The sequence below is a fragment of the Mesoplodon bidens genome (genome assembly GCF_964165515.1).
Source record: "Mesoplodon bidens genome assembly, chromosome: 4".
Classification (NCBI taxonomy): domain Eukaryota; kingdom Metazoa; phylum Chordata; class Mammalia; order Artiodactyla; family Ziphiidae; genus Mesoplodon; species Mesoplodon bidens.
The window spans coordinates 74,088,754-74,110,626 of NC_138160.1; the positions used below are offsets into that span (position 1 = coordinate 74,088,754).

The 21,873-nt window shown below is 37.8% G+C and overlaps 1 protein-coding gene across 1 annotated transcript in view; it reads left to right on the plus strand.

The window, feature by feature from the left end:
• ADGRV1 (adhesion G protein-coupled receptor V1) overlaps nt 1-21,873 on the plus strand; it is a gene marked incomplete at its 5' end in the record, with an annotated part of 521,373 nt that overhangs the window by 220,558 nt on the left and 278,942 nt on the right. The window contains 4 exons of the mRNA XM_081231559.1: nt 1,373-1,622; nt 2,385-2,524; nt 4,050-4,210; nt 11,776-11,876. Coding sequence (XP_081087685.1) covers nt 1,373-1,622; nt 2,385-2,524; nt 4,050-4,210; nt 11,776-11,876 — 652 coding nt within the window. The remainder of the gene's footprint in view (nt 1-1,372; nt 1,623-2,384; nt 2,525-4,049; nt 4,211-11,775; nt 11,877-21,873) is intronic.

Sequence of the window (21,873 nt, forward strand, 5' to 3'; positions counted from 1 at the left end):
GGTGCAGATGGCCTATATGGATTGAACTGTTTTAATAGGAGTCTTGGACATAGGGGCTAGAGCCTGGATGAATGGCTGGACGAAAGATAGATGTTTAAAGGTACCAATTCAAATGTGGTAGTTAAAGATTTTTTTAAAAGAGAGTATATAGCTAGAGGAAAAAGTTAGCCCTTACCCTTTCTTTTCTTTTTTAAATCTTCAGTTTAAAATTCTCAACTCCATTTCCCAGGTTAGGGGCCTTGACGAGGTATTTGTGTCCATGATACATTTATACATACTCAGCATCTCTTGTGGCCCATGTAACTTTTAAAACTTAATGCATGATTTTTATCCTAATATATTCTCCATTCTTTTTGAGGCAGGTTTCAGGTATGATTCACCTTTGTGTTTCTTCATTGTTTGCAAACATGATAGATCCGCAGAAAAAATTTATCAGATTTTTTGGAGGACTGGTTAAAAAATACAGATTCGGGCTTCCCTGGTGGCACAGAGGTTGAGAGTCCGCCTGCCGATGCAGGGGACATGGGTTCGTGCCCCGGTCCGGGGGGATCCCGCATGCCGCGGAGCGGCTGGGCCCGTGAGCCGTGGCGGCTGGGCCTGCGCGTCCGGAGCCTGTGCTCCGCGATGGGAGAGGCCACAGCAGTGAGAGGCCCGCGTACCGCAAAAAAAAAAAAAAAAAAAAACAGATTCGTAGAACCTCTAGCCTCCCCCAGGCAAGGTTTCTGATTTAGTAAGAATGGGATGTGATCTAGAAATCTGTATTTTAAAACAAGCTTCAAGGTGATTTCAGCACACACTGAGGTTTGGAAGTAATTCCACTGAGCACAGGATCTTGTGCCTAGGGAATGTTGAAAACAGTTGTTAAATGGATAAAGATCCCTCCTCAGGGCTGTTTCTTTTATCATATATATGGTTAAATTGGAAATGCTCTGATGGCTTAGAAAGGGGTGAGGTAAACTTGATGAAAACATGGCTCTAGGTATATAAGTTTTATGATATTCTTGAATATAAAGCAGAGTTTCAGTTTAGTGGTACATTCTTTCCTCAACCTATTCCACCAATGCTGATGTGACTAATACAGAAAGTACATTTTATAACCACAGATCTGATATCTGTGAAACAGCTTGCAAAAGCCCATGTTTTAGGTTATAAGGGGGTTCAGGCAAGAGGATGCAGAAAGTTCTGTGCAGAAAATCCTAACAATTCACCATAAAAGAACTGAAAGCACATTCTCTTTACTGCTCCTGGGTAGGTAGTGTCATGGTTATACATAAAGAAAGGAGCTCCAGTGTGATGAGTTTTAACAAATACGAGAAGATATACATATGCAAATGCATGCCATTTTAGCAGAACCTTTGCTTTTCTGTCATAGAAGCAAAACCATCCTTGACAGTTGCCCGTATTTGTCCATACTGGCTCTTCACTGGTACCCTCAGCAAATCAATGGGCACAAGTTTGAAGGAAAAGAAGGTGATTATATTCGAATTCCAGAGAGGTTATTGGATGTTCCGGATGCAGAAATAATGGCCGGGAAAAGTATATGTGAATTAGTCCAGTTTACAGAGTATAGCAGCCAGCAGTGGTTTATGACTGGAACTAATCTTCATGCCCTGAAAAATAAGGTAATCTATCATTTAAAGAATTATGCAGTTAGAATCTGATTTTTCCTTAGCAAACATATTCCTCAGGATACATTCACTTGATCAGATTTGTGGTAAATGCTAGACATGGTGAGCTAATTACGAAACGTGTCCTATCTTTATGAGCTAGTTGTAGAATGTTTAGTCTCAAAAATAGTTGGAAATATTTCCTTCATGTTTTATTAAGTAAAAAAATATATATAGGGCTCCCCTGGTGGCGCAGTGGTTGAGAGTCCGCCTGCCGATGCAGGGGACACGGGTTCGTGCCCCAGTCCGGGAAGATCCCACGTGCCGCGGAGCGGCTGGGCCCGTGAGCCATGGCCACTGAGCCTGCGCGTCCGGAGCCTGTGCTCCGCAACGGGAGAGGCCACAACAGTAAGAGGCCCGCATACCGCAAAAAAAAAAAAAAAAAAAAAATATATATATATATATATATATATAAGTGGAGAAAGTGAAAAAAAAACATAGCTTTCTCTAATGCTATATTGTATTGTATATCCCACTTGTGATGAAGTCTGACAATAAAGTCTGTCAGCTGTAGACTGCTCAGTAGCTGGAGTAGAGGTAGAATGTTTGCAGTGGAAAACCAGCCAGACAGCCTGCATTCATAAGCTATGAATAATAGTGACAGTAAGCAAGTAACTAAAATGACTAGAAAAATGAAGCGAGGTTCAGAATGGGAGATTCAGTCATGACATTAATTTGAAAAAATCATTACATTTTCTATTCTTTTTGGCATTATAGGTATTATCTTTGAGTGTGAAAGGCCAGAGTTCACAACCCCTGACCAACAACAATGAGATTCTGTACAGGATTTATGCTGCTGAGCCTAGAATTGTTCCCCAGACACCTCTGTGTCTCCTTTGGAATCAGGCCGCTGCAAGGTACTTGTTAATAATTCTTTAAAATCAGAATTTGTTCCTTCCCCATTCCAGTATCATTAAGCCCAGTTTTTTTTGTACTGAACATAGAGGTCTCAGGTGAGATTTTAGACTGGAGAAGAACCTCTACACTAAATGAGACAAAGCAGCATAGGAAATTGTCTAGCCTTGTGCAGGTGGCAAACGGAACCAAACAATTTAAATATGTGTTTAACACATTATGTACTCCTTTATTATGACTACTTTCATGGGACTTAGTGTGAGTTCTGCTCAATTCAGATAACCTCCCTGTGGTTATTGGTTAATTTATTGAGCAGGGAAGGAATTTCTTTTGACCCCTTCCGTCTGGGCTTGTGGTTCTGGATCTGCTGCCCTATGTTTAGAGGGATTAGTAGGGATTTATAATTCTAGTCCACATATGACTTGGAGTGCATTTTGGGATTAAAGCCATGCACAAGAATGGGAAGAAGAGCGTGATTCTTTCTTTAACTCTCCTTGGCCTGAGACATGTTTCTGAGCAGTTCTCTCTCTGGGAGCTCAACCAGGGCTGCAGGGTCAGGCATTGCTGGCTTAGAAGGTTTAGGGTTCAAATCAGTCACTAGGTTCTGTTTGTTACTGACTTACAGCCACACCAACTAAAATTCTAAAGAGGGTTCAACAGCTTAGTTGGGTGACCGACGGTCCTTCAAACACCAAAACTCTCCTTAGTCTCATTGTGAAAAAATAATTTTCCATTGAAATTCCTAATGTCCGAGGACACATCTTAAACCTAATACACTCTGCAATCCTCAATATATAATTAATACTGAACGTTTCAAGCTTGAATCTGCAGTTGGGATTAAGAAGTTTTATGTCCTTAGAAAAGTAAAGGTATCAAGAGGCACTGGAAGGGAAGAGGCTCAATCGGTAGTCACTGAGGGATGCTCCGAAGGCATGGAATGTGGCACTATATTTGCTATAATCATGACAGTTATTGTGGTAAAAGCCAAACCTTTTAGAAGGAAACACCTGAAAGAACCCTGGGAAACATTTACATAATACAACTGGCTCAAAATCCAAAAAAGATGATCTAGGAAACTTAGAAAAGCGTGTAAGTAATTTATGTGGTTCAAAATAAAGGAGTTGTGAAAAATGAGGAAGGGTGAACACTGCACATTTGATGGCTATATTGACCTTTTGGTATTCTTGAATGCTAGGGAAGAGTACTTTTTGTTGAACACCTTGAGTGTGTTTGCTTTAGATTGGGTAGGGACTGATACTACTCTTTTGAGAGGACCAGCTTCTTCAGTATTGGGAATGCTTCTGCAGGTTTAGTTAGTATTTAGGCTGCTTCTTAAAGTATCTGTGGGATCTTTGTGTCATGTCTTGGACAAGATGTTCCCCCCAATGTTTCTTCTTGAAAATGTGGTCTGCTTACGTCTTGAGTAAAGAACACTTAGGTTCAGTAAGTTATTTTTACCTTAAAAGCCATCTCAACGCCTAAAGTATTGATGAAAGAGGAGTAGTGACGATTGTGTTTTTGCCCTAGCTGGTTGTCTGACAGTCAGTTTTGCAAAGTGGTTGAGGACACTTCAGACTACGTGGAATGTGCCTGTTCATACATGTCCGTGTATGCAGTCTATGCCCAGACTGACAACTTGTCTTCATACAATGAAGCTTTTTTCTCTTCTGGATTTATATGTATCTCAGGTAAGTTATAGTATTTTTGAGTCAACAATTTAAAATATCGATGAGGATAAAACCCGTTTTCCCGCAGTCTTTTTATATATGCAAGATGTGGGCGTACTGTAATTCATCAACACTAGGAGAAAATAAACTTTCCCATGGTCTTGTTCATTAATTCATACAGCAGTTGTTTATGGAGGACCAACTTTGTACTGAGGGAAAGGAAAGAACAAGACATAGTTCCAACTCATCTGTAATATAAAGTACAGTGTGGGATAGAAGCTGGATAGTAAGAAAGGGTATAGTTGATAGTGCTGTGATTTAGAAGGCAGGTTCTGCAGTGGAATATCAGGATTGTGTGAGATAATATAAACAAAGCATTTTGTATTTTCATTAGAAAATAAACCTATCCCTTGGGTTGATTTGTATTCTGCAGTCTAGAAGCTCTAAATATGGCTTAACCACTGTGTTAAAAAAGAAATTGTCTTTCACCTTCTACATCTAGGTCCCATTTCTGGCAGGAATAGGAACTTGAGTTGTGTTAATGTCTGTCAAACTATTTACCTATAACTTAGCTTTGAATAACTAGAATTATTCTCATTTGCTGTTTTGATTTTGTGGTTGGGAGTCTGAGAATTCCTTACACTATATTTCTGTCCCCACCCTCATCCATTCTGTGCCCTGAGTCACCTTTTACAGACGTACAGCAGCTTCTGTGAACAATATGCTACATAGAGGACTGGGTATAGGGTAACTCTGAAGCCAAATGGCCTGGGTTCAAATCCTGGTCCTGCCATTGGCTAGTTGTGAGACCTGGGCCTAATACCTCCATTTCCATACCCACAATATATGATTTTAAATTGTGTTAACAGGGTGGTAGATATACTAACTCAGACATTCTGCTTTCATGATATTTTGTGTGTAAATGTGATTATCATTGAATTTATGTCTTTTACGTGGTGTGCAAACAGTCCCCTAGTAATCTTTATCAATTAGGAAAATTTTGTGGAGGTAGAAGCATGTAATTAATTATTCTTCTTTGTCCTGGTTGCTAAAATCTTTCCACTATAATTTAATATTCTGTGTCCTAGTTAAAATATTTTCACTATAATTTCATTTTATAAAGTTATACATTTTCCTTAATGTATCTTAATTCTAAACCTTAGATTCAGTAGCAAAAGTTAATAATTTCTTATTCTTAATAGCATCTTCCATAAGAATGATGTTTCTTGCTTAATAGATTCTTCTAGGTACACAGAGTTCCAAAATCAGATGGAGACATCCTATTTTACTTTGATGCAATCTATTTACAGAAATTTCATAGACTGATGAAATAGAGCCAAAAGGTAAAATGCTGAAATAAAATCTATTTAGGGCTTCCCTGGTGGCACAGTGGTTGAGAGTCTGCCTGCCGATGCAGGGGACACGGGTTCGTGACCCCGTCCGGGAAGATCCCACATGCCGCGGAGTGGCTGGGCCTGTGAGCCATGGCCGCTGAGGTTGTGCATCTGGAGCCTGTGCTCCGCAACGGGAGAGACCACAGCAGTGAGAGGCCCGCGTACCGCAAAAACAAAAACAAAAACAAAAAAACGATTTAGATACCATTTCATGTATTTCCATAGAGACATAAATCTAAGTGCTAATATAACCCACAAAAATCCTTTGCTTGTTCTAAATACTAAATATCAAAGCAAAGAGTTCTAAAAACTAAAGAGAGAATGTTACCTTGGTTTTTTTAGAAGACTAGCAGGACTGTAAGATATTTCCTGAGAGAATTGTTAATAAATATGCATTTTTGCAACTAACTCTTGAAAAGGCTGCATAGATTTACTCATGTATTTGATAACCAACACCCAAATATTAATATCTACATTTATTACTTTTGACTTGGACGCATATTTGAAATTATTGGGTTTTTTCCCCTCTGTCCATGACATATTGTAACATGGATTGCACGTTCTGTGGATCAGGAGACATAAAGTCCTATCTTTGTGCTCAGTTTCAGCTTCTGGGGAGGATGACATTCTATCCCTCTGAGGGCCCCCAGGAACGAGGCAAGAGACTTTTATATATCTTACGTGCACATTCTCTAATTTAGGTCAGACCACACCAAATATCCCTCTGAATTTGGAAGCAATCTGACAAACTCTTTTCATGAAATGTGGTAACATACAATTAGACAGGAATTAAACCCTTTCTAAAAAAAATCAGGATAGATCACAGTGTATCTGTTCCAATTCTAGTTTACAGTTCTGGTTACTTTACTAGAGCAGAACAACTAAAATGATCCAAGTGTATGAAATGGGCATGTAGGCCAAGAAGTTAATAATCCTCCATTTAGAAAGGTGAAAAACTAGGCTATATACCTGTGACTTTTAAAATTCTAAACCAGTTTATCAAATTCCAAGAAATTAAAGTTATCCCTTGAAGATAAAAAAGGATAGGACGAGTAAATAACTGTGCACAGCAGTGTAACGTTATGGGACTCACGTCAAAGGTGATTTGGAAGAAAGACAACTTACAATAACTTTAGATGATAATGCCATAATTTTATAGTTATTGAGGAACCTAAGCATGGTTTTAGATACTATTACTATTCGGAGAATAATATCAAAGAACCTGCTCTGCTTCCCATAACTCTGTTGATGTTGGTCTGTCAGAGGTAGACATTGGGTTAAAATCATCCTAATTTTGACTCTGGAATACAATCTGTATGGCCTTATGAACTTAATGAGACCCTGTAACGTTCTGTAATCCACTTCGTTTTTAACATCAATACATGAACTAGGTCATGTTTGATGTACTTGTAGGTGGGTGAGTCTCCTGTTTTGAAGTGCTTTTAAGCTGAGACCTCACATTTGTTCTTTTTTGTTCTCTTATGGTGGAGAAATCCCTTAACACATTAGTCAAACTAAAGCTTTCCCTTTTAAATGATGAATAGTTTTATTTACTCTATAGATTACTAAGTATATAAATGCCAACACAATGTCATTGTTTACAGTAAGTAACAGGAGATAATTGTCTATAAATTGCTAAATACTAAGACTTACAGGATAAGTAAATCAGCACAATCCAAAATCCTTTGAAGCATGCTTATTCTTTTGTTCAGGTTTATTAAACTGCAAGACTATTCTAAAAAAAAAGAATATTCTAGGGCTTCCCTGGTGGCGCAGTGGTTGGGAGTCCGCCTGCCGATGCAGGGGACACGGGTTCATGCCCCGGTCCGGGAAGATCCCACATGCCGCGGAGCGGCTGGGCCCGTGAGCCGTGGCCGCTGAGCCTGCGCGTCCAGAGCCTGTGCTCCGCAACGGGAGAGGCCACAACAGTGAGAGGCCCGCGTACCGCAAAAAAAAAAAAAAAAAAAAAGAATATTCTAGTTGTGCTTTTATATTTTACAAGCTGATATTCTAATTGTTTTTCTAGAAAAAAAACTCTATCAGATGCCACCCTTTCATTTTAATAATTTTTAAATATAAGAAATATTTACTAAATTTCTGTGTCAGATTCTTCTAAAGATATTAAGTTCATATTCATTAATCGTTGTCCTAAGATAGCCATTATAATTATCAAAACAGTTTCATTCTATCAAATGGGGAGTTGTTACAAGAAGAATGGAAAAAATATCAGAACTTAAAAAAAAAAGCAGTTTTAAGGGGTTACTGCAGGTGATAAAGAAGTCAGAGAGCTTAGTCTAATTCTGACATGACATAAAAATGTTGGATTTCTCTAGCTATGTATCAATAATAACATGTATTGTTTAGGATGGCCGTGATTGCAAGTGACAGAAAACAAGTCAAATATCTTAAATAAGCCGAATTTAGTTTCAGGGTTGATTAGTTCAGCACCCCAATGGCATCATCAGGGGCCCAGCCTCTTTACATTTGTCTCTTTTGCTCTCCTCAAAGGTTTTATTTTATTTTCTCCGCCTTGCCCCCACGTGGTCTTGAGCTGGCTGCAGCAGCTCTAAGCATCCCACAACTCTGCCTAGGCTTGCCAAGGGAAAAGCACTTATTTGGATCCAGTTTTAAGAGCAATGAAAACTTTCCTGAAAACCACCCAGAGCGTTTTCCCGCACATCTCTTTGACCAGAATTGTGTTCTGTGACCTTTCATAAACAGTCTTGGGACAGTTTAACACAGCACTCTCCAGTAGATCTTTCTGCGATGATGGAAATGTTCTGCCCTCTTCAGTGTGGTCGCTACTGGCTACATCTGGTTATTGAGCCCTTGAAATATGGCTGGTACAATTGGAGCCTGAATGTTTAATTCTATTTAATTTTAATTAATTAAAATTTAAATAGCCACATGTGGCTAGTGGCTACTGTATTGAACTTCATAGGTTACCCAGAGGCTGGTCTCCTGGCAATCTCTTCCCTCTGGAGTAAACCCTTCCCTCTAATACACAGAACTTGTGTACTCTAAGGTGTTTTCCTATTGACTTTTGTTCACCCTAGAAAACTTTTCAGGATTGACAATTTTGTTTTCCTGTCCTTAGCTTATTAGTAGCTGTAATCAAGAGGCATCATGCTGAAGGGAGAGTTGCAGGAATATGGGAATCAATAGAGATGAGCAACAAAAAGTAAAAAAGGTGACAGTTACAGCTAACATTAGGTGGGAGAAGAGAAAAAACCCTAAGCTAACAAGCGAATAATTGATTTAATAAAATAGCGATCATTTGGTTTTTAGATTGATCTGTAGAGAAGACAGAGATACATAAGTAAAGCAATACAAAATTTATAAATATTTTAAAGAGATTTTCATGGGAAAAAGTATTAACGTTTGGCTTGTGGAGGGATAAACTTCAGTGATTTGGACAGTGTGTCCTATTTGTAAGTGATGCCAAACAGTAGAGTTATTTACTGGATATCTGTATTCATATACAAACAGTACATATGTATATATGCATACAAACATTCGAATATTGTATAGATAGATAAGATCTTTGGTCCACTTTGGTAATAGCAAAAGAATCCAGCGGTTCTTCAGTTTTTCTTATCTAAATCAAAGATTATCAATGTTATCATTTTGTTAAGGGTAACTTATCTTCCATCTTACTGTCTAATCATATAGAAAAGTTATTTATGTTAGTAAACTGATTAATTGCTTTTTTCCAACGGATTCTGTAACCTACATAGTGCTAGGGTAAAAAGCAAATGAAAATTATTCAATCAGCCGCTTGTTTTTCTACATAATTGCCAAGGAATCAGTTTTTACAAACCTGTTTAGAGTATACCTTTAGGTAATACCTGGAATTGTTACTTTATTTTTAAAAATTTCTATTTATAATTATACCTTTTTGTACCCTGTGATTTACATATTAAGGGAATTTAAAACCAAAAAAAGTTACAATTTTTAAAAATCTGACTTGTAAATTTAAATTATGGAAGCAGAAACTAACACACCCTTGTAAAGCAATTATACTACAATAAAGATGTAAAAAAATTAAATTAAAAAAAATTTAAATTATGGATGCTGAATCCGGCTCTTCAATATCAGATAAGAAAATAAAAGATAAATACTTAGCATATAGTGTTTAGGAACTTGGTAATTGAAGTATTTATTTCTTTAAATCTAAGGTATTCAGTATCTCTCCCAAGGCCAGTTGAGGCTAGGCCGCTTGAGATTTTTTTAGCCACATTCTTTTCTCCTAAATAAAAAATGCATCTAGATAACCATCGTACATTACACTTACAGGCTAATAGAACCTAGCCCATTTTCCTGCCACTGGCTTTGAATCCTGGACTGCCACCAGGTGTCATGCTAGCATTTTAATTGAAGCTTAATAGACTTAATTAAATATTACTGATCTGGTCAAGTTTAACTGTGCTAAATTTATATCATGAAATGGGAGTATAGTGGAGAATTACCAAGTTAGGGGAAAAGGCTGTGAATAAGTTCTTCTTGTGAACTAGAAAGAAACAGCTGACTCAGGAGTATTTCTCCTTTGCCCAGCCCCAACCCCCTTGCCTCACATTGTTACCATCCACCACAGTAAACTCACAGTAAAGCACATATTTGTGATCATGTGGCCGGCAATGAAATGAGACTTCCAAGGCCCTGCTTTTAAGTCAGTGTGGTAACACACACAGACCGCCCCCCACACACACACTCATACACACACTCTCACACTCAACCTGAACCTTCCATTTAAGATGACTCTGACCATCACAGGAAGTTCAAAGTGTACATTTGTGAGTTTGGAGCAACAGCTTAAATAGTTTATAAGCTACCTAAGTAAAAATGCAGTTTCTGGCTATCCTGTGTACCTGTGTGGGAGGATTGGGCAGGCAGCCCCAGGACCTGCTCACCTGTCCCAGAACACCTCATGGCAGCCTTCCTACAAGTGGATTACTCCTGATTTCTTGGCCAAATTTCTAGGCTGAAAGCCTCGGCTAATGCAAAGCCTCACTTCCTGTGTGGAACTTTGTCTACCTAATGCAAACCTAAACATGCTGAAAGCTTTTCCCAGGAGGATTTCTGAGAGGCATTTCTGTGCTGACAATTAGTCACAGACCCCATGTGCGCATTTTGCAGATGCCCAGTCCACTCATGCCAACATGTGGTGTACGTACTTGAGAAGTTTGTTCCATGGCTTCAGAAAAGATAATGAAGAAACAAAATGTTAAACAAATGCAGCGTCTCCTGTTTGCCACGTAGGCGTTGATGAATGAGCTAATGCATGCAGAGTACAGGGCAAAGCAGCATACACAAGCCAGTTGTTATGTTTCAACACTTCTTAGACAAAATAACCCTACTGAGGATGAGAGTGGAGTAAAAGGCTTAAGTGATAAAGCAAGTAGGTTACTTTGTGCAGCACATTTAAATTTTAAAAGGCAGGAAGTATTTTTAAAATATATATACGTTCTACATTTAAAACCTAACATTAAAAGAAATTTATACAAATTGCAAGATAAAAGATTTATGGGTTAGTCCTGAGATTCTGATCTTCCCCTTGAAGTAGTATAGGTAGGTGAATTCAAGTAGATTTAAAGAAAATAAGAATAATGTTCTTCACACTACTTGGAAATGTAGATGTTTAGGTTAAAAAGTCATCTCAGTGAGAAAGAACACATTTTGTTCCTGGTTTTGGCACCCAGGAGCATAAGGTTGCTTTAAAAATTCATAATCACCACTGTTGTAATTACATAATTATTTCTAGTAGACAAAAAGAGGTAATTACCAAACCTGAGTTTTGGTAGCACCATTCACAATTCTATGCCTGAAAAATCCTATTCACCTCCCTAAATATCTCTATTTAGCAAGCCACCTGATCATGGAAAATTAGATTGGAATTTGATTCTTTTCTTAAACAGTAAAACTTGTCTAAATTATTAATCTGCTTAATTTGAGCTTTCTTTTTAGTAGGGAAGTAAACAAGTAGATATTTGAAATTTAAAGTTACCCTTTGGGCTTAATAAGTGTGAGGATTTTATATGTCTTGTCAAGTGGACTGGATTAAAATTGGAACATGAATGTTCCCTGAGATGTTGCGCTATGCGGCCTTATGTGCTTACCTTTTCCAAAGATTTTACCATGCTTCTGTTTATTCATGGATTGTAAAACCACACATGGGCTTTTTTGTTTCTACAGGTCTCTGCCTGGCTGTTCTTTCCCATATCTTCTGTGCCAGGTATTCCATGTTTGCAGCTAAACTTCTGACTCACATGATGGCAGCCAGCTTAGGTACACAGGTAGGAGAGCGCTGGGATTTCCCACTTTCATGTGATGTTCATGTTTCTTCTTCTGTGATCCTTGAGCTGAATGTATAAGTAAAGTTTCATCTCAATTTAGTTGAAATAAGCTTGTTTAAATTATAGTGGAGGAGGATGGGGAAGGAGAGCAGTAAGAGTATCAGGTCTAAAAAGTGTATTTTGTGAAACTTCTACAGAGAAATACCTTAGTGTCACTGCTTACAAGAAAATAACTGCTGCTTATCATGAAGCATCATATTGTCAATTTATGTATTACTAATGTGTATATATGTTAAAATGAGCACATTTTAATTTAATCTGAATAAAATATGCTCTGTTACAGATCCTTTATATGGAGGGCATTAAAATGATATATACTATTTATTTATTTATTTATTTATTTATTATTTGGCTGCATTGGGTCTTTGTTGCTGCACGCAGGCTTTCTCTAGTTGCGATGAGTGGGGACTACTCTTCGTTGCCCTGTGCGGGCTTCTCGTTGAGGTGGCTTCTCTTGTTGCGGAGCACGGGCTCTAGGTGCGCGGGCTTCAGTAGTTGTGGCATGGGGGCTCAGTAGTTATGGCTTGCGGGCTCTAGAGCACAGGCTCAGTAGTTGTAGTGCACGGGCTTAGTTGCTCCGCAGCATGTGGGATCTTCCTGGACCAGGGCTCGAACCTGTGTCCCCTTCATTGGCAGGAGGATTCTTAACCACTGCGCCACCGGGGAAGCCCAAAATAATATATACTTTAAGACATCTGGATACTATATTTTGCTTCATGTAATATTATAGAATACAGTTTGGTAGAACATTCTTTTTTGAAAAACCGTTTCTATGGCAGAAGAAATAGTATGAAAAACATTGAGTCATTCATTAGCATGCATTTTAAAGCATATCGTTTAAAGCCCAGAAGGCAGATCAAAAAGATGAAATTAAATGCCTTTTCTGTCCATAAGGTATTCACAGTCTGGAACAGTAGATGTACATACAGATAACTCTAATGCAGTGTAATTAGTGTGAACACAGACTGTTTGTGAATACAGTTGAGGACTTAATACTTCTGCGAAGGTAAGGGAAGTCTTCACAGAGGAGGTGATATTTGGGGTGGGCTCAAATGAAAAATTCATGCAGTTTGTTGATTAGGAGTAAGATGGGCATAGACATCTATATAAGCAAATAGGAAAAAGCATTAATCACTTCTACTTGAAGACTGTAATTACAGTTTCAACTGGGAGAATACACTATATAATGTTATTATTGAGAAAACTTTGTAATATTGTTTTATAAAATTTCCTCTTTTCTGGGTAGGTGGGTGCACATCTGAAGTGCAGAAAATGCTGGTGCCTTATTGCATGCTGGTGTATGCATGTGTTCAGTTTACGTAAATTTATTGTGCTGTCCTTACACTTAGGAATTGCACGCATTTTAGAATGCTATTTAGAATTCTATTGGACTCCAAACAGAACCTTTAAAAATAATACTAGAGGAGGAGCTGAAATATAAAATGGAAGATTATCTGGGACATTGGACTTCTCTTGCCTTTTTTGGTCCCAGGAGTGAAAAATGACATGAGTAAATTTCATGACTCTATTTTTTAGGGAACAATGAAGTGCTGAATTCTAAGTAGAAGATCTCAGATTGTGCTTTTAAAGTACCTATGAACTATGAGAGGTAGCAGCTGTTACCAAAGGGGGGCTTACATTGAGTTTGACAAGACTATTTATATTGCCTTGGTAGCTATCTTAGTTGTCTGATCTTGCCTTTGCTTCTTGTATTTAAGATCTTAGAAAACCCACCTTCCATAATTAGAGTTTACTTGGCTGTATTCACCACCCACTCTGGTGATTTTTTGGCAGCAGAATTTGTACAAGTCTTAATTATAGAACCATAGAATTACAGACAGCTCTTCAGTGTCCTAGCAGACAAATTTGCTCATGTCTAGGGATGTAAAAAAAAGACAGGATTTATATCTTGGGACACTGCCTTCAGATTCACATTATACTTAACATTAATTTTGGAGAAAATAGTCAAATCCATGTTATTCAGTATATTTTTAGAATAGATAAAGCAATGTGGCATGAAAAATCCTACAATGTATGACTTGTCACGTGACGTAACTAAAAAAGAACTTCCGTAGTTTATTTTTGGCAGGTTGTGTATAGAAAGTACTGTTTCCTCAAAATGTTTTACCTATCTACTTTGATTTTTTTAAATACTCTCTAAATTAAAGAGAATAATTTTCTCCTTTAAAACCTTTTAGCAAAGCCTTTAAAAAATTTTTAGACTCTCCAAAAAAAGGAATGAAGCTGACTGCAGGAACTTGGGCCTACCCTTTCATTTATGAACTTTAAAATCACGTTTATATCTCCAGTTACAGAATCTTGCCAGTGGGGGATTCCAGTTCCAGTCTTGGACCTCTCATTTGGGATCCTCCATCAACTATATGTTCACATTCTTATAGTTTAAGTTTCCTGTAGAGAAGTCTTAAAAAATACAGTTTGGCCTATGGGTCTTTGGCTAAAAGAGTAAAATTTCTCTAGCTGACCTCAAGTGTTTGAGTTGTGAATACTCTGCAGACAGGTCTGCCAAGACCATTTGGTTTTAAATCTTTATTGCTGGCCTAGGAGTATGTCGAATGGCTTTTGTGGAAAGGGGAAGAATGAAAATGTAATGGCCTCTGACTCCCTTTCAGGGCAGTGTGTCAGTGAGGGAAGCAGTCAGCATCAGGAAAATGTGATAGTCTGTATTTCTCAAAACATATATTATATCTAATGTTCTTCCTTTAAAAGGCAAAAGATTCTGCTTTAATCTAGAATTTATGTCATTCAAGCATCTTTGAGAACCACTGACTATAAATTACCAGCAGGTGGCAGTAGAAGATTTTTTTTTTTTTTTTTTTTTTTTCCAAAACCCGTTTTTAGTCTCTAGCAAAGATGGAGTTCAGTAGAGAACTTGAGATGTTTTCACAGCACTTCTTGCACTGGGCTAGAGAGTATTCTTCTGCAACTTAGCAAACATGCATTTGTGATTTTCTGCCTTTCTTTTTTTATCCCCTTTGTTCAGAATTGAACTAATGAGTCTGAAAGGCACTGTAAGAAAGCTTGTGCATCACTAGCTTGGACTATATCTTTCTGTCATTTATCATTTATAGTTAAATTCAGGGTATAACATTATTTTCATTATATTTATGTTGTTATAAGCTTTAAGAAGTGTGTTGTTGGAGAAAAGTATGTTTATTTAAATGTCACAGAAGTTTTAAGATAAGATCTGTGTTTTCAGTATTGTTTATTTTAAAAGTATGTATTTTTCTTCAGTGCCAAGTTAATGTTTCTCACTTATCTAAAAGAAAATGATTAAATTGCAAGAAATTGTGAGATCATTATCTTTAAATATGAAGGAGAAGAGAGCAAACAAATTTTCATGGCATTGGTGATATTTCTTGGGAAAACATCTAATTATATCTTAGGAATTTTTATCTTAGAATCACATTGCCAGCCCATGTGTGCCCTGATAAGGCTGGTAAACAACTAGGACAAAGGACAAGTTTGCAGTTCAGGGTTCTCAGTTCTGGGGGTTCTGTCAGGAAAAGCAATTCTCCAAATCTAAAAAAAGAACAGAAGTTTCCTCATAGAAAGATGATAAGATAGAACTGCATTTACTCTGATTAATAAACTTAACCAGAGGGAAACGTTTGTTTATTTGTTTTTTTCTCTGTTTTTTTGTTTGCATGGCTTAAGCACATTTTTCTGAAACTGAAGAGCAAATTAGTCTAGAAAAAATGTATGTAAAAATACTCTGAATTCAGATGACACCGAATAGCTGAGAATTTGAAATACTTAAATATGAATTTTGGGTAGCCGCTGGATGTATGGGAGTTTTAGCTTCCGTAGGCCTTCTCCGTAACAAGGGACAAGGAAATCGCCTTAAAATTCAGAGGACTGTTCTCTGGAATTTAGCAAAAAGTTGGACTGTAAGTGACTTGTCCAGTTTCCTTATTCTGTAATGCTTTGGGATGTCATCTTGCAATGTCATTTTGTTTCCCGGGTAGGATCCTGTGTAGATACTCCTGCCAATAGATTCTGCTTTAATCTGCAATTTATGTTATTTTAGCTTTGAGTATCTAGCATTTTTGAGACGCAGAATCATTGGCTGTATGTGAAGGAAGCCAGAAGCCAACTGTGACCTCTTCAATACTGATTCCTTATGGCTACTCCAGGGTCTGGTTTCTCTCCTGGCAGCTTGCACTGTTGTGTTGAGTCTGTCAGCTCAGGAAAGTCATTGTGTGTGTAGGGTCTGAAAACATGTATCTTATAGGCATATATTTGTGGATTGAAGCAGAGTCAGACAGAAATTGTAAAATGTTCATTACTCAGAACAGATTTTTCATTAGTTGGAAGTTTTAGTTAATTGCTTGTTAAGCAGGGTATCCTTTGTTATTTCTGCTTTTGTTATTTAAGAAAAAGGAATTTAAGAGTTTGAGTACAAGAATAAAAATTGGACCTTGCTTTGAGGATTGGGAAGCACAAAGGATCATTATTCAGTGAAACATTTATGATCATTTGTTAGTGTAGATGTAAATGGATTAGGAAAGTGTTTCCTAAAGTTGGATGTAGGCATCTTGTTAAAATTCAGCTACTAAATCATTAAGTCTGGGCGGGTTTCTGGATCCCACTAGTTGAGAGATTAGGTTAGCTCTGTTAGGACCCAGATACATTTCTGGTTGTTGTTGCTGCTACTGCTGCTGTTGCTGTTATTGTTTTTATTATTACTATTATTATTATTACTAAACCCATAGTACTAACCTATTTTCTTTACTATAAAAATTATTTGTGGAAGAAATTCCATTAATTAAATTTTTACTTCATTTAAAGTGTCATTGCCTTGAAACCGCTTACAAACATTTATCTTTCCATCCTGAAGGGTAAACTTCGGCTACCGTTTCCTTCTGGCTTTCTTTTTTTCCTCCTGGGTTACTAAGAAAAGATCCTCAGACATGGAAACTAATGTAGGACTGAGAGTGCAGACCAGACTTTTATTTTGGTCTCTCCAATAGCATTTCATACTTGCAGAACTTCTCAGTATTGTACGTGGACGTAAACCACTAGAAAGCAGGTGTAACCAGCACCTCCACCACCATTTCTTTCCTATAAAGAGCTTGTAAGCGCCTCCACTTCAATAGTATTGAGTATGTAAGGCTTTTATTTTTTATACAAAAAATTATTAGGTATTTAACTGTACCTTTCCTTCACATAGACATTAATTTGGTGAACATGAATAAAGAGCATTCTGCACACAGATATGAATATACATTTGAGTTGAACTTATTAAACTATTTGATTCTAGTTTAGGTAATGTCATTAATGTGGCCAAAATAGTATCACATTCATGACTATGAATGCCCATTCAATCATCCATCGGTGAAATTAAAGCAAAAAAAAATTGAACAAACCCTACTTATTCCCCATCAGGATCACCATTCATCTATGAACTCACCTGCTTCCACCTCATCTACCATATGCACAGTATTGAGACTGTGCAACGGGAAATACCAAGCAAGATATGTACACGTGCAGCATGTAGATAACAGTCTGAAAAGGAACCTTATGGTAAGAATGAAGTTGTTTGTAGAAGAAAGTCACCTCTTCTCTAGGATACTAGGTAGTATTGCATAAGCTGTGGATGAGGGCTTCAGCTTGAAAAGGCACCACAGAGCAAGTGGAATCAGACTTGGTTGTTGAAAGATGGATAAGATTTGAAGAAATAGGATGTGGCACATTCTAGGCAGGGGAAAAGAACAAGAATAAAGACCTGAAGGGTTTAGTGACCCTGGGAGTTCCACTTAGGTAAGACCTGCCCCTGGGCATAGGGAACTAGTTAAGCCCATTGAAGGTGAGGTCGTGTATATTGTCTGAAAATTGGTGGGAGTCACCAATGGAGTAGTCCTGAAAGGGCACAATGTGAAAGGATTGTTCCAAAGGATTGATCTGGCAATTAGGGTTTAAATAAAAAATGGATTAAAGTAGAAGAATGGAATTCGGGAGATGGGTTTAGTGAGACAGGGTGGGCAGCTTTTACCATCATCTGGTTATGTTGGGTCACAAGCGTGGACAGTGGTAGTGGCAATGAGAATTCAAAGGAAAGAAGAAGAACTAATAAAAAACACCCTGTTTTGTGCTATGAAAGTATTACTGTTTTAGTTTTCTTTGTATTTAAATCAATACAAAGGTCACACTGTAAATTTTATTTTATTTAATAAACATTAATATAATACCTACTAAACATTATATGAGGTTGGCACTAGTACTCTTCCTATTTTACAACTGAGGAAACCGAGGCACAAAGAGTTTTAAGTTATTTGTCCTAGGTCACGTAGCGATATGTTACAGAACTGGAAATTGAATGTAAGCACCCTTTAACCACTATGTATACTGCCTCATAAATCGTGAATTAATGAGATTTACTCTGTCACCAAAGAGATAGACTTTTCTATTTAAGTCATTTGACTTAAATAGAAAAGGCCAGAAGTTTTAATAGATGGAGAAGGATACATGCAATTTTGGGCATTAGGAATTTAGAGTTCCCATAGCACATTTAAGCTACTGATTTCAATGTTAGCTACATAAACAAGTGTTGACACTATAAAATAGTTCTTTGGGACAGGTTGAGGAGAGAACCTGATTATAGAATACATGTAACTAATGTCACAAGGGCTTGCCTTTATGGCATTGAACTGTGCCATAAAACATTTACATGTATTGCTTTATTCACTCCTTGTAACAACCAGATGAGGTGGGTACTTTTTTTTTTTTTTGCGCCACTCTGCGGCATGTGGGATCTTCCTGGACCGGGGCACGAACCCGTGTCCCCTGCATCAACAGGCGGACTCTCAATCGCTGCGCCACCAGGGAAGCCCAAGGTGGGTACTTTTATCATCCCTATTTTACAAATGGAAAGAATGGGACTAAAAGAAGTTCAGTTACCTGCCCTAACCTTCAGAGCTAGAATGTGGCAGCTGGAAGGGTCTGAACTCAAGTCCATCTACTTCCAAAATCTGTGTGTTTTAAGACACTGTGCCGTGTGGAATGAGAAGGATCATTAGAAGCAGCTAAATAAAGCATAGTTAAAGTTTCTGAGGCCAAGGAAGGAAAAAATGTTTCAAATGGAAGGATTTAGCATGAGTGGGAGATTAGTCCTCCAGTTTGGCAAGAACAAAGTCGCTGGAAACCTTGGTGAGAGATGATGAAAATAAGACACAAAATGTTGGGGAGTTCAGTCGATCGGGAGGAAATGGAAGGGCTGTTTCAGACCACAACTGAGAGAAGCTTGGCGGTGAAAGAAGGGACCTGTTGGGGCACAAGAAGCGGGAACAGCTCTGGTGCCTCTGATATAAAAAGCTCGCTGAGGGGAAGCTGGACCCTGGGGCTACCAGCTACCACCCACCAAAGGGGTAGGTCTCCTCCTCTCCCATCCCACTCCCCCTCCCACATTGGTATTTTTCTTTTCTTGAAATAGAACTTTCTTTAGCAGTTTGATGAAAGGGTAATAGGAATTAGTAAATTTCTCTGTCATCCATGTTTTTATTTATACTTTTTGATTACTTTGACATTTTTTATGCCTAAGACAAGTAACTCCCTGCTCGTGTGCCTAACCTAATCATGTTATACCTAGGAGACGATTAAAGCTCTAGTTTGAGCTCATATTTCCCCTCCATTTCTTGAATCCAAATTTTCTTTGATGACCTTACATTTTTGGTATTATTATAATTGAATTTCACGTAAACTTGCAATCAGTCATGAAGTAAATCTGTAGCTAGTGCTTATGAAATAATTTTATAATCTATTCTACAACCAAAAATATTAATATTATGCTATTCACACGTATGTGCTTTGAGGGATTAAGATGATATTGGTATTTAAATGGAGGAAAACTTGAAGAAATAATATGTTTTATGTTTGCTTTCTTCTTAAGAACGTATTTTCTTTATATATCAAAAATTTTTATTCTTAAATCTTTTAATAATAAAATCCAGCTCCTTTTTTCCAGCAAGCTTTCAAAATTCAGCTCAACCATAGATTCACTAAATTGAAAATAAGTGGACGCTGAAGATACAAAAATAGTATCATGGTCACACTACTGGGAAATTCAAACTTTCCCGAGTGCTGAAGTAGCAAAGCAACAGAAAGAGTGAGTAATATTCTGAATGAGGCTACAGTGACATTATCATGTTTGCAACATGGCTTTTGTTACTAGGAAAAATTGTGAAGCAAATCCAGACTTTACCAGAAAATACCAGTTTGGGATCTTCTGTTACAGCCTCAAAAATATAAACTATCCTTGACTTTTAAAAGTCTTCTTTTGATCTCCCTAAGTAAGGAAAATCAGCATCTGAGAAAAAATGTTTTTATGAAAGTTTAATGATAGCTCTAAAGAACTTAAAGTAACAAATATGGAATGTAGGAGGAAGAGTCCCATTTTTGGAATTAGAGGACCAAATGGGGGAATATCTCTGAGCTGCAGTCAGAAAATCATTGGAAAAATAATAAGAATGCCTGGGCTTCCCTGGTGGCGCAGTGGTTGGGGGTCCGCCTGCCGATGCAGGGGACACGGGTTTGTGCCCCGGTCCGGGAAGATCCCACATGCCGTGGAGCGGCTGGGCCCATGAGCTATGGCCGCTGGGCCTGTGCGTCTGGAGCCTATGCTCCGCAACGGGAGAGGCCACAGCAGTGAGAGGCCTGCGTACCGCAAAAAAAAAAAAAAAAAAAAGAAGAATAAGAATGTCTGCCTTGCAGAGTTAAGAGGATAATAGGTCATATTCAAAAATCTAGAAACACAAGGCCTGGGGAACAAACGAGGGGCAAAGGCGGAGGGTAAGGATGATTCCTGCTGCCACACAACACTGCAGAGGCCCGTTGGGTTCTGCTCTGAGTCCAGTGCTTCCTAATGCCCTCTGGAGAACTGAGCCTGCTTTTCTCTTCTGGAGGTTTTCTTAAATCAACAGTAAGGGCAGTGAAAGTTTCTTCAGCCCCACTGTTTTTAAATAATCGGCTCTATCATGCCTATTATCACACCTCTCACTGTACTCTTCCAGAAGGGTTTTTATGTTGGCCTGCATTATCTTTAGACACTATATTAATTTTTGCTTTGTTTATATTTTTCAAATGGGATTTTTTCCTCCTAATCTTAAGTATCTTCTAAGTGTTGTGTCGTTATTGCTTGTGTTGCATTGTTAGAACCTTAAGAACAGTAGAGATGTAGATAGATATTTGAAAAAAAACTGCATGTGTGTCTGTGTGTATATGGTTTGACCTTGGGAATGTGGATGTGTGTACATTTGAAATTTGCAATAGGCATTTAAAAAATTTTTTATAGAAGTATAGTTGATTTACAATGTTGTGTTAATTTCTGCTGTACAGCAGAGTGACTCAGTTATACATATATTCTTTTTCATATTCTTTTCCATTATGGTTTATCACAGGATATTTTTATTTTAACATCTTTATTGGAGTATAATTGCTTTACAATGGTGTGTTAGTTTCTGCTTTATAACAAAGTGAATCAGCTATACATATACATATATCCCCATATCTCCTCCCTCTTGTGTCTCTATCCCACCCCTCCAGGTGGTCACAAAGCATCGAGCTGATCTCCCTGTGCTATGTGGCTGCTTCCCACTAGCCATCTATTTTACATTTGGTAGTATATATAAGTCCATGCCACTCTCTCACTTCCTCCCAGCTTACCCTTCCCCCTCCCTGTGTCCTCAAGTCCATTCTCTACGTCTGCATCTTTTTTCCTGTCCTGCCCCTACGTTCTTCAGAACCTTTTTTTTTTTTTTTTTTTTTTAGATTCCATATATATGTGTTAGCTTACGGTATTTATTTTTCTCTTTCTGACTTACTTCACTCTGTATGACAGTCTCTAGGTCCATCCACTTCACTACCAATAACTCAATTTCGTTTCTTTTTATGGCTGAGTAATATTTATCACAGGATATTGAAT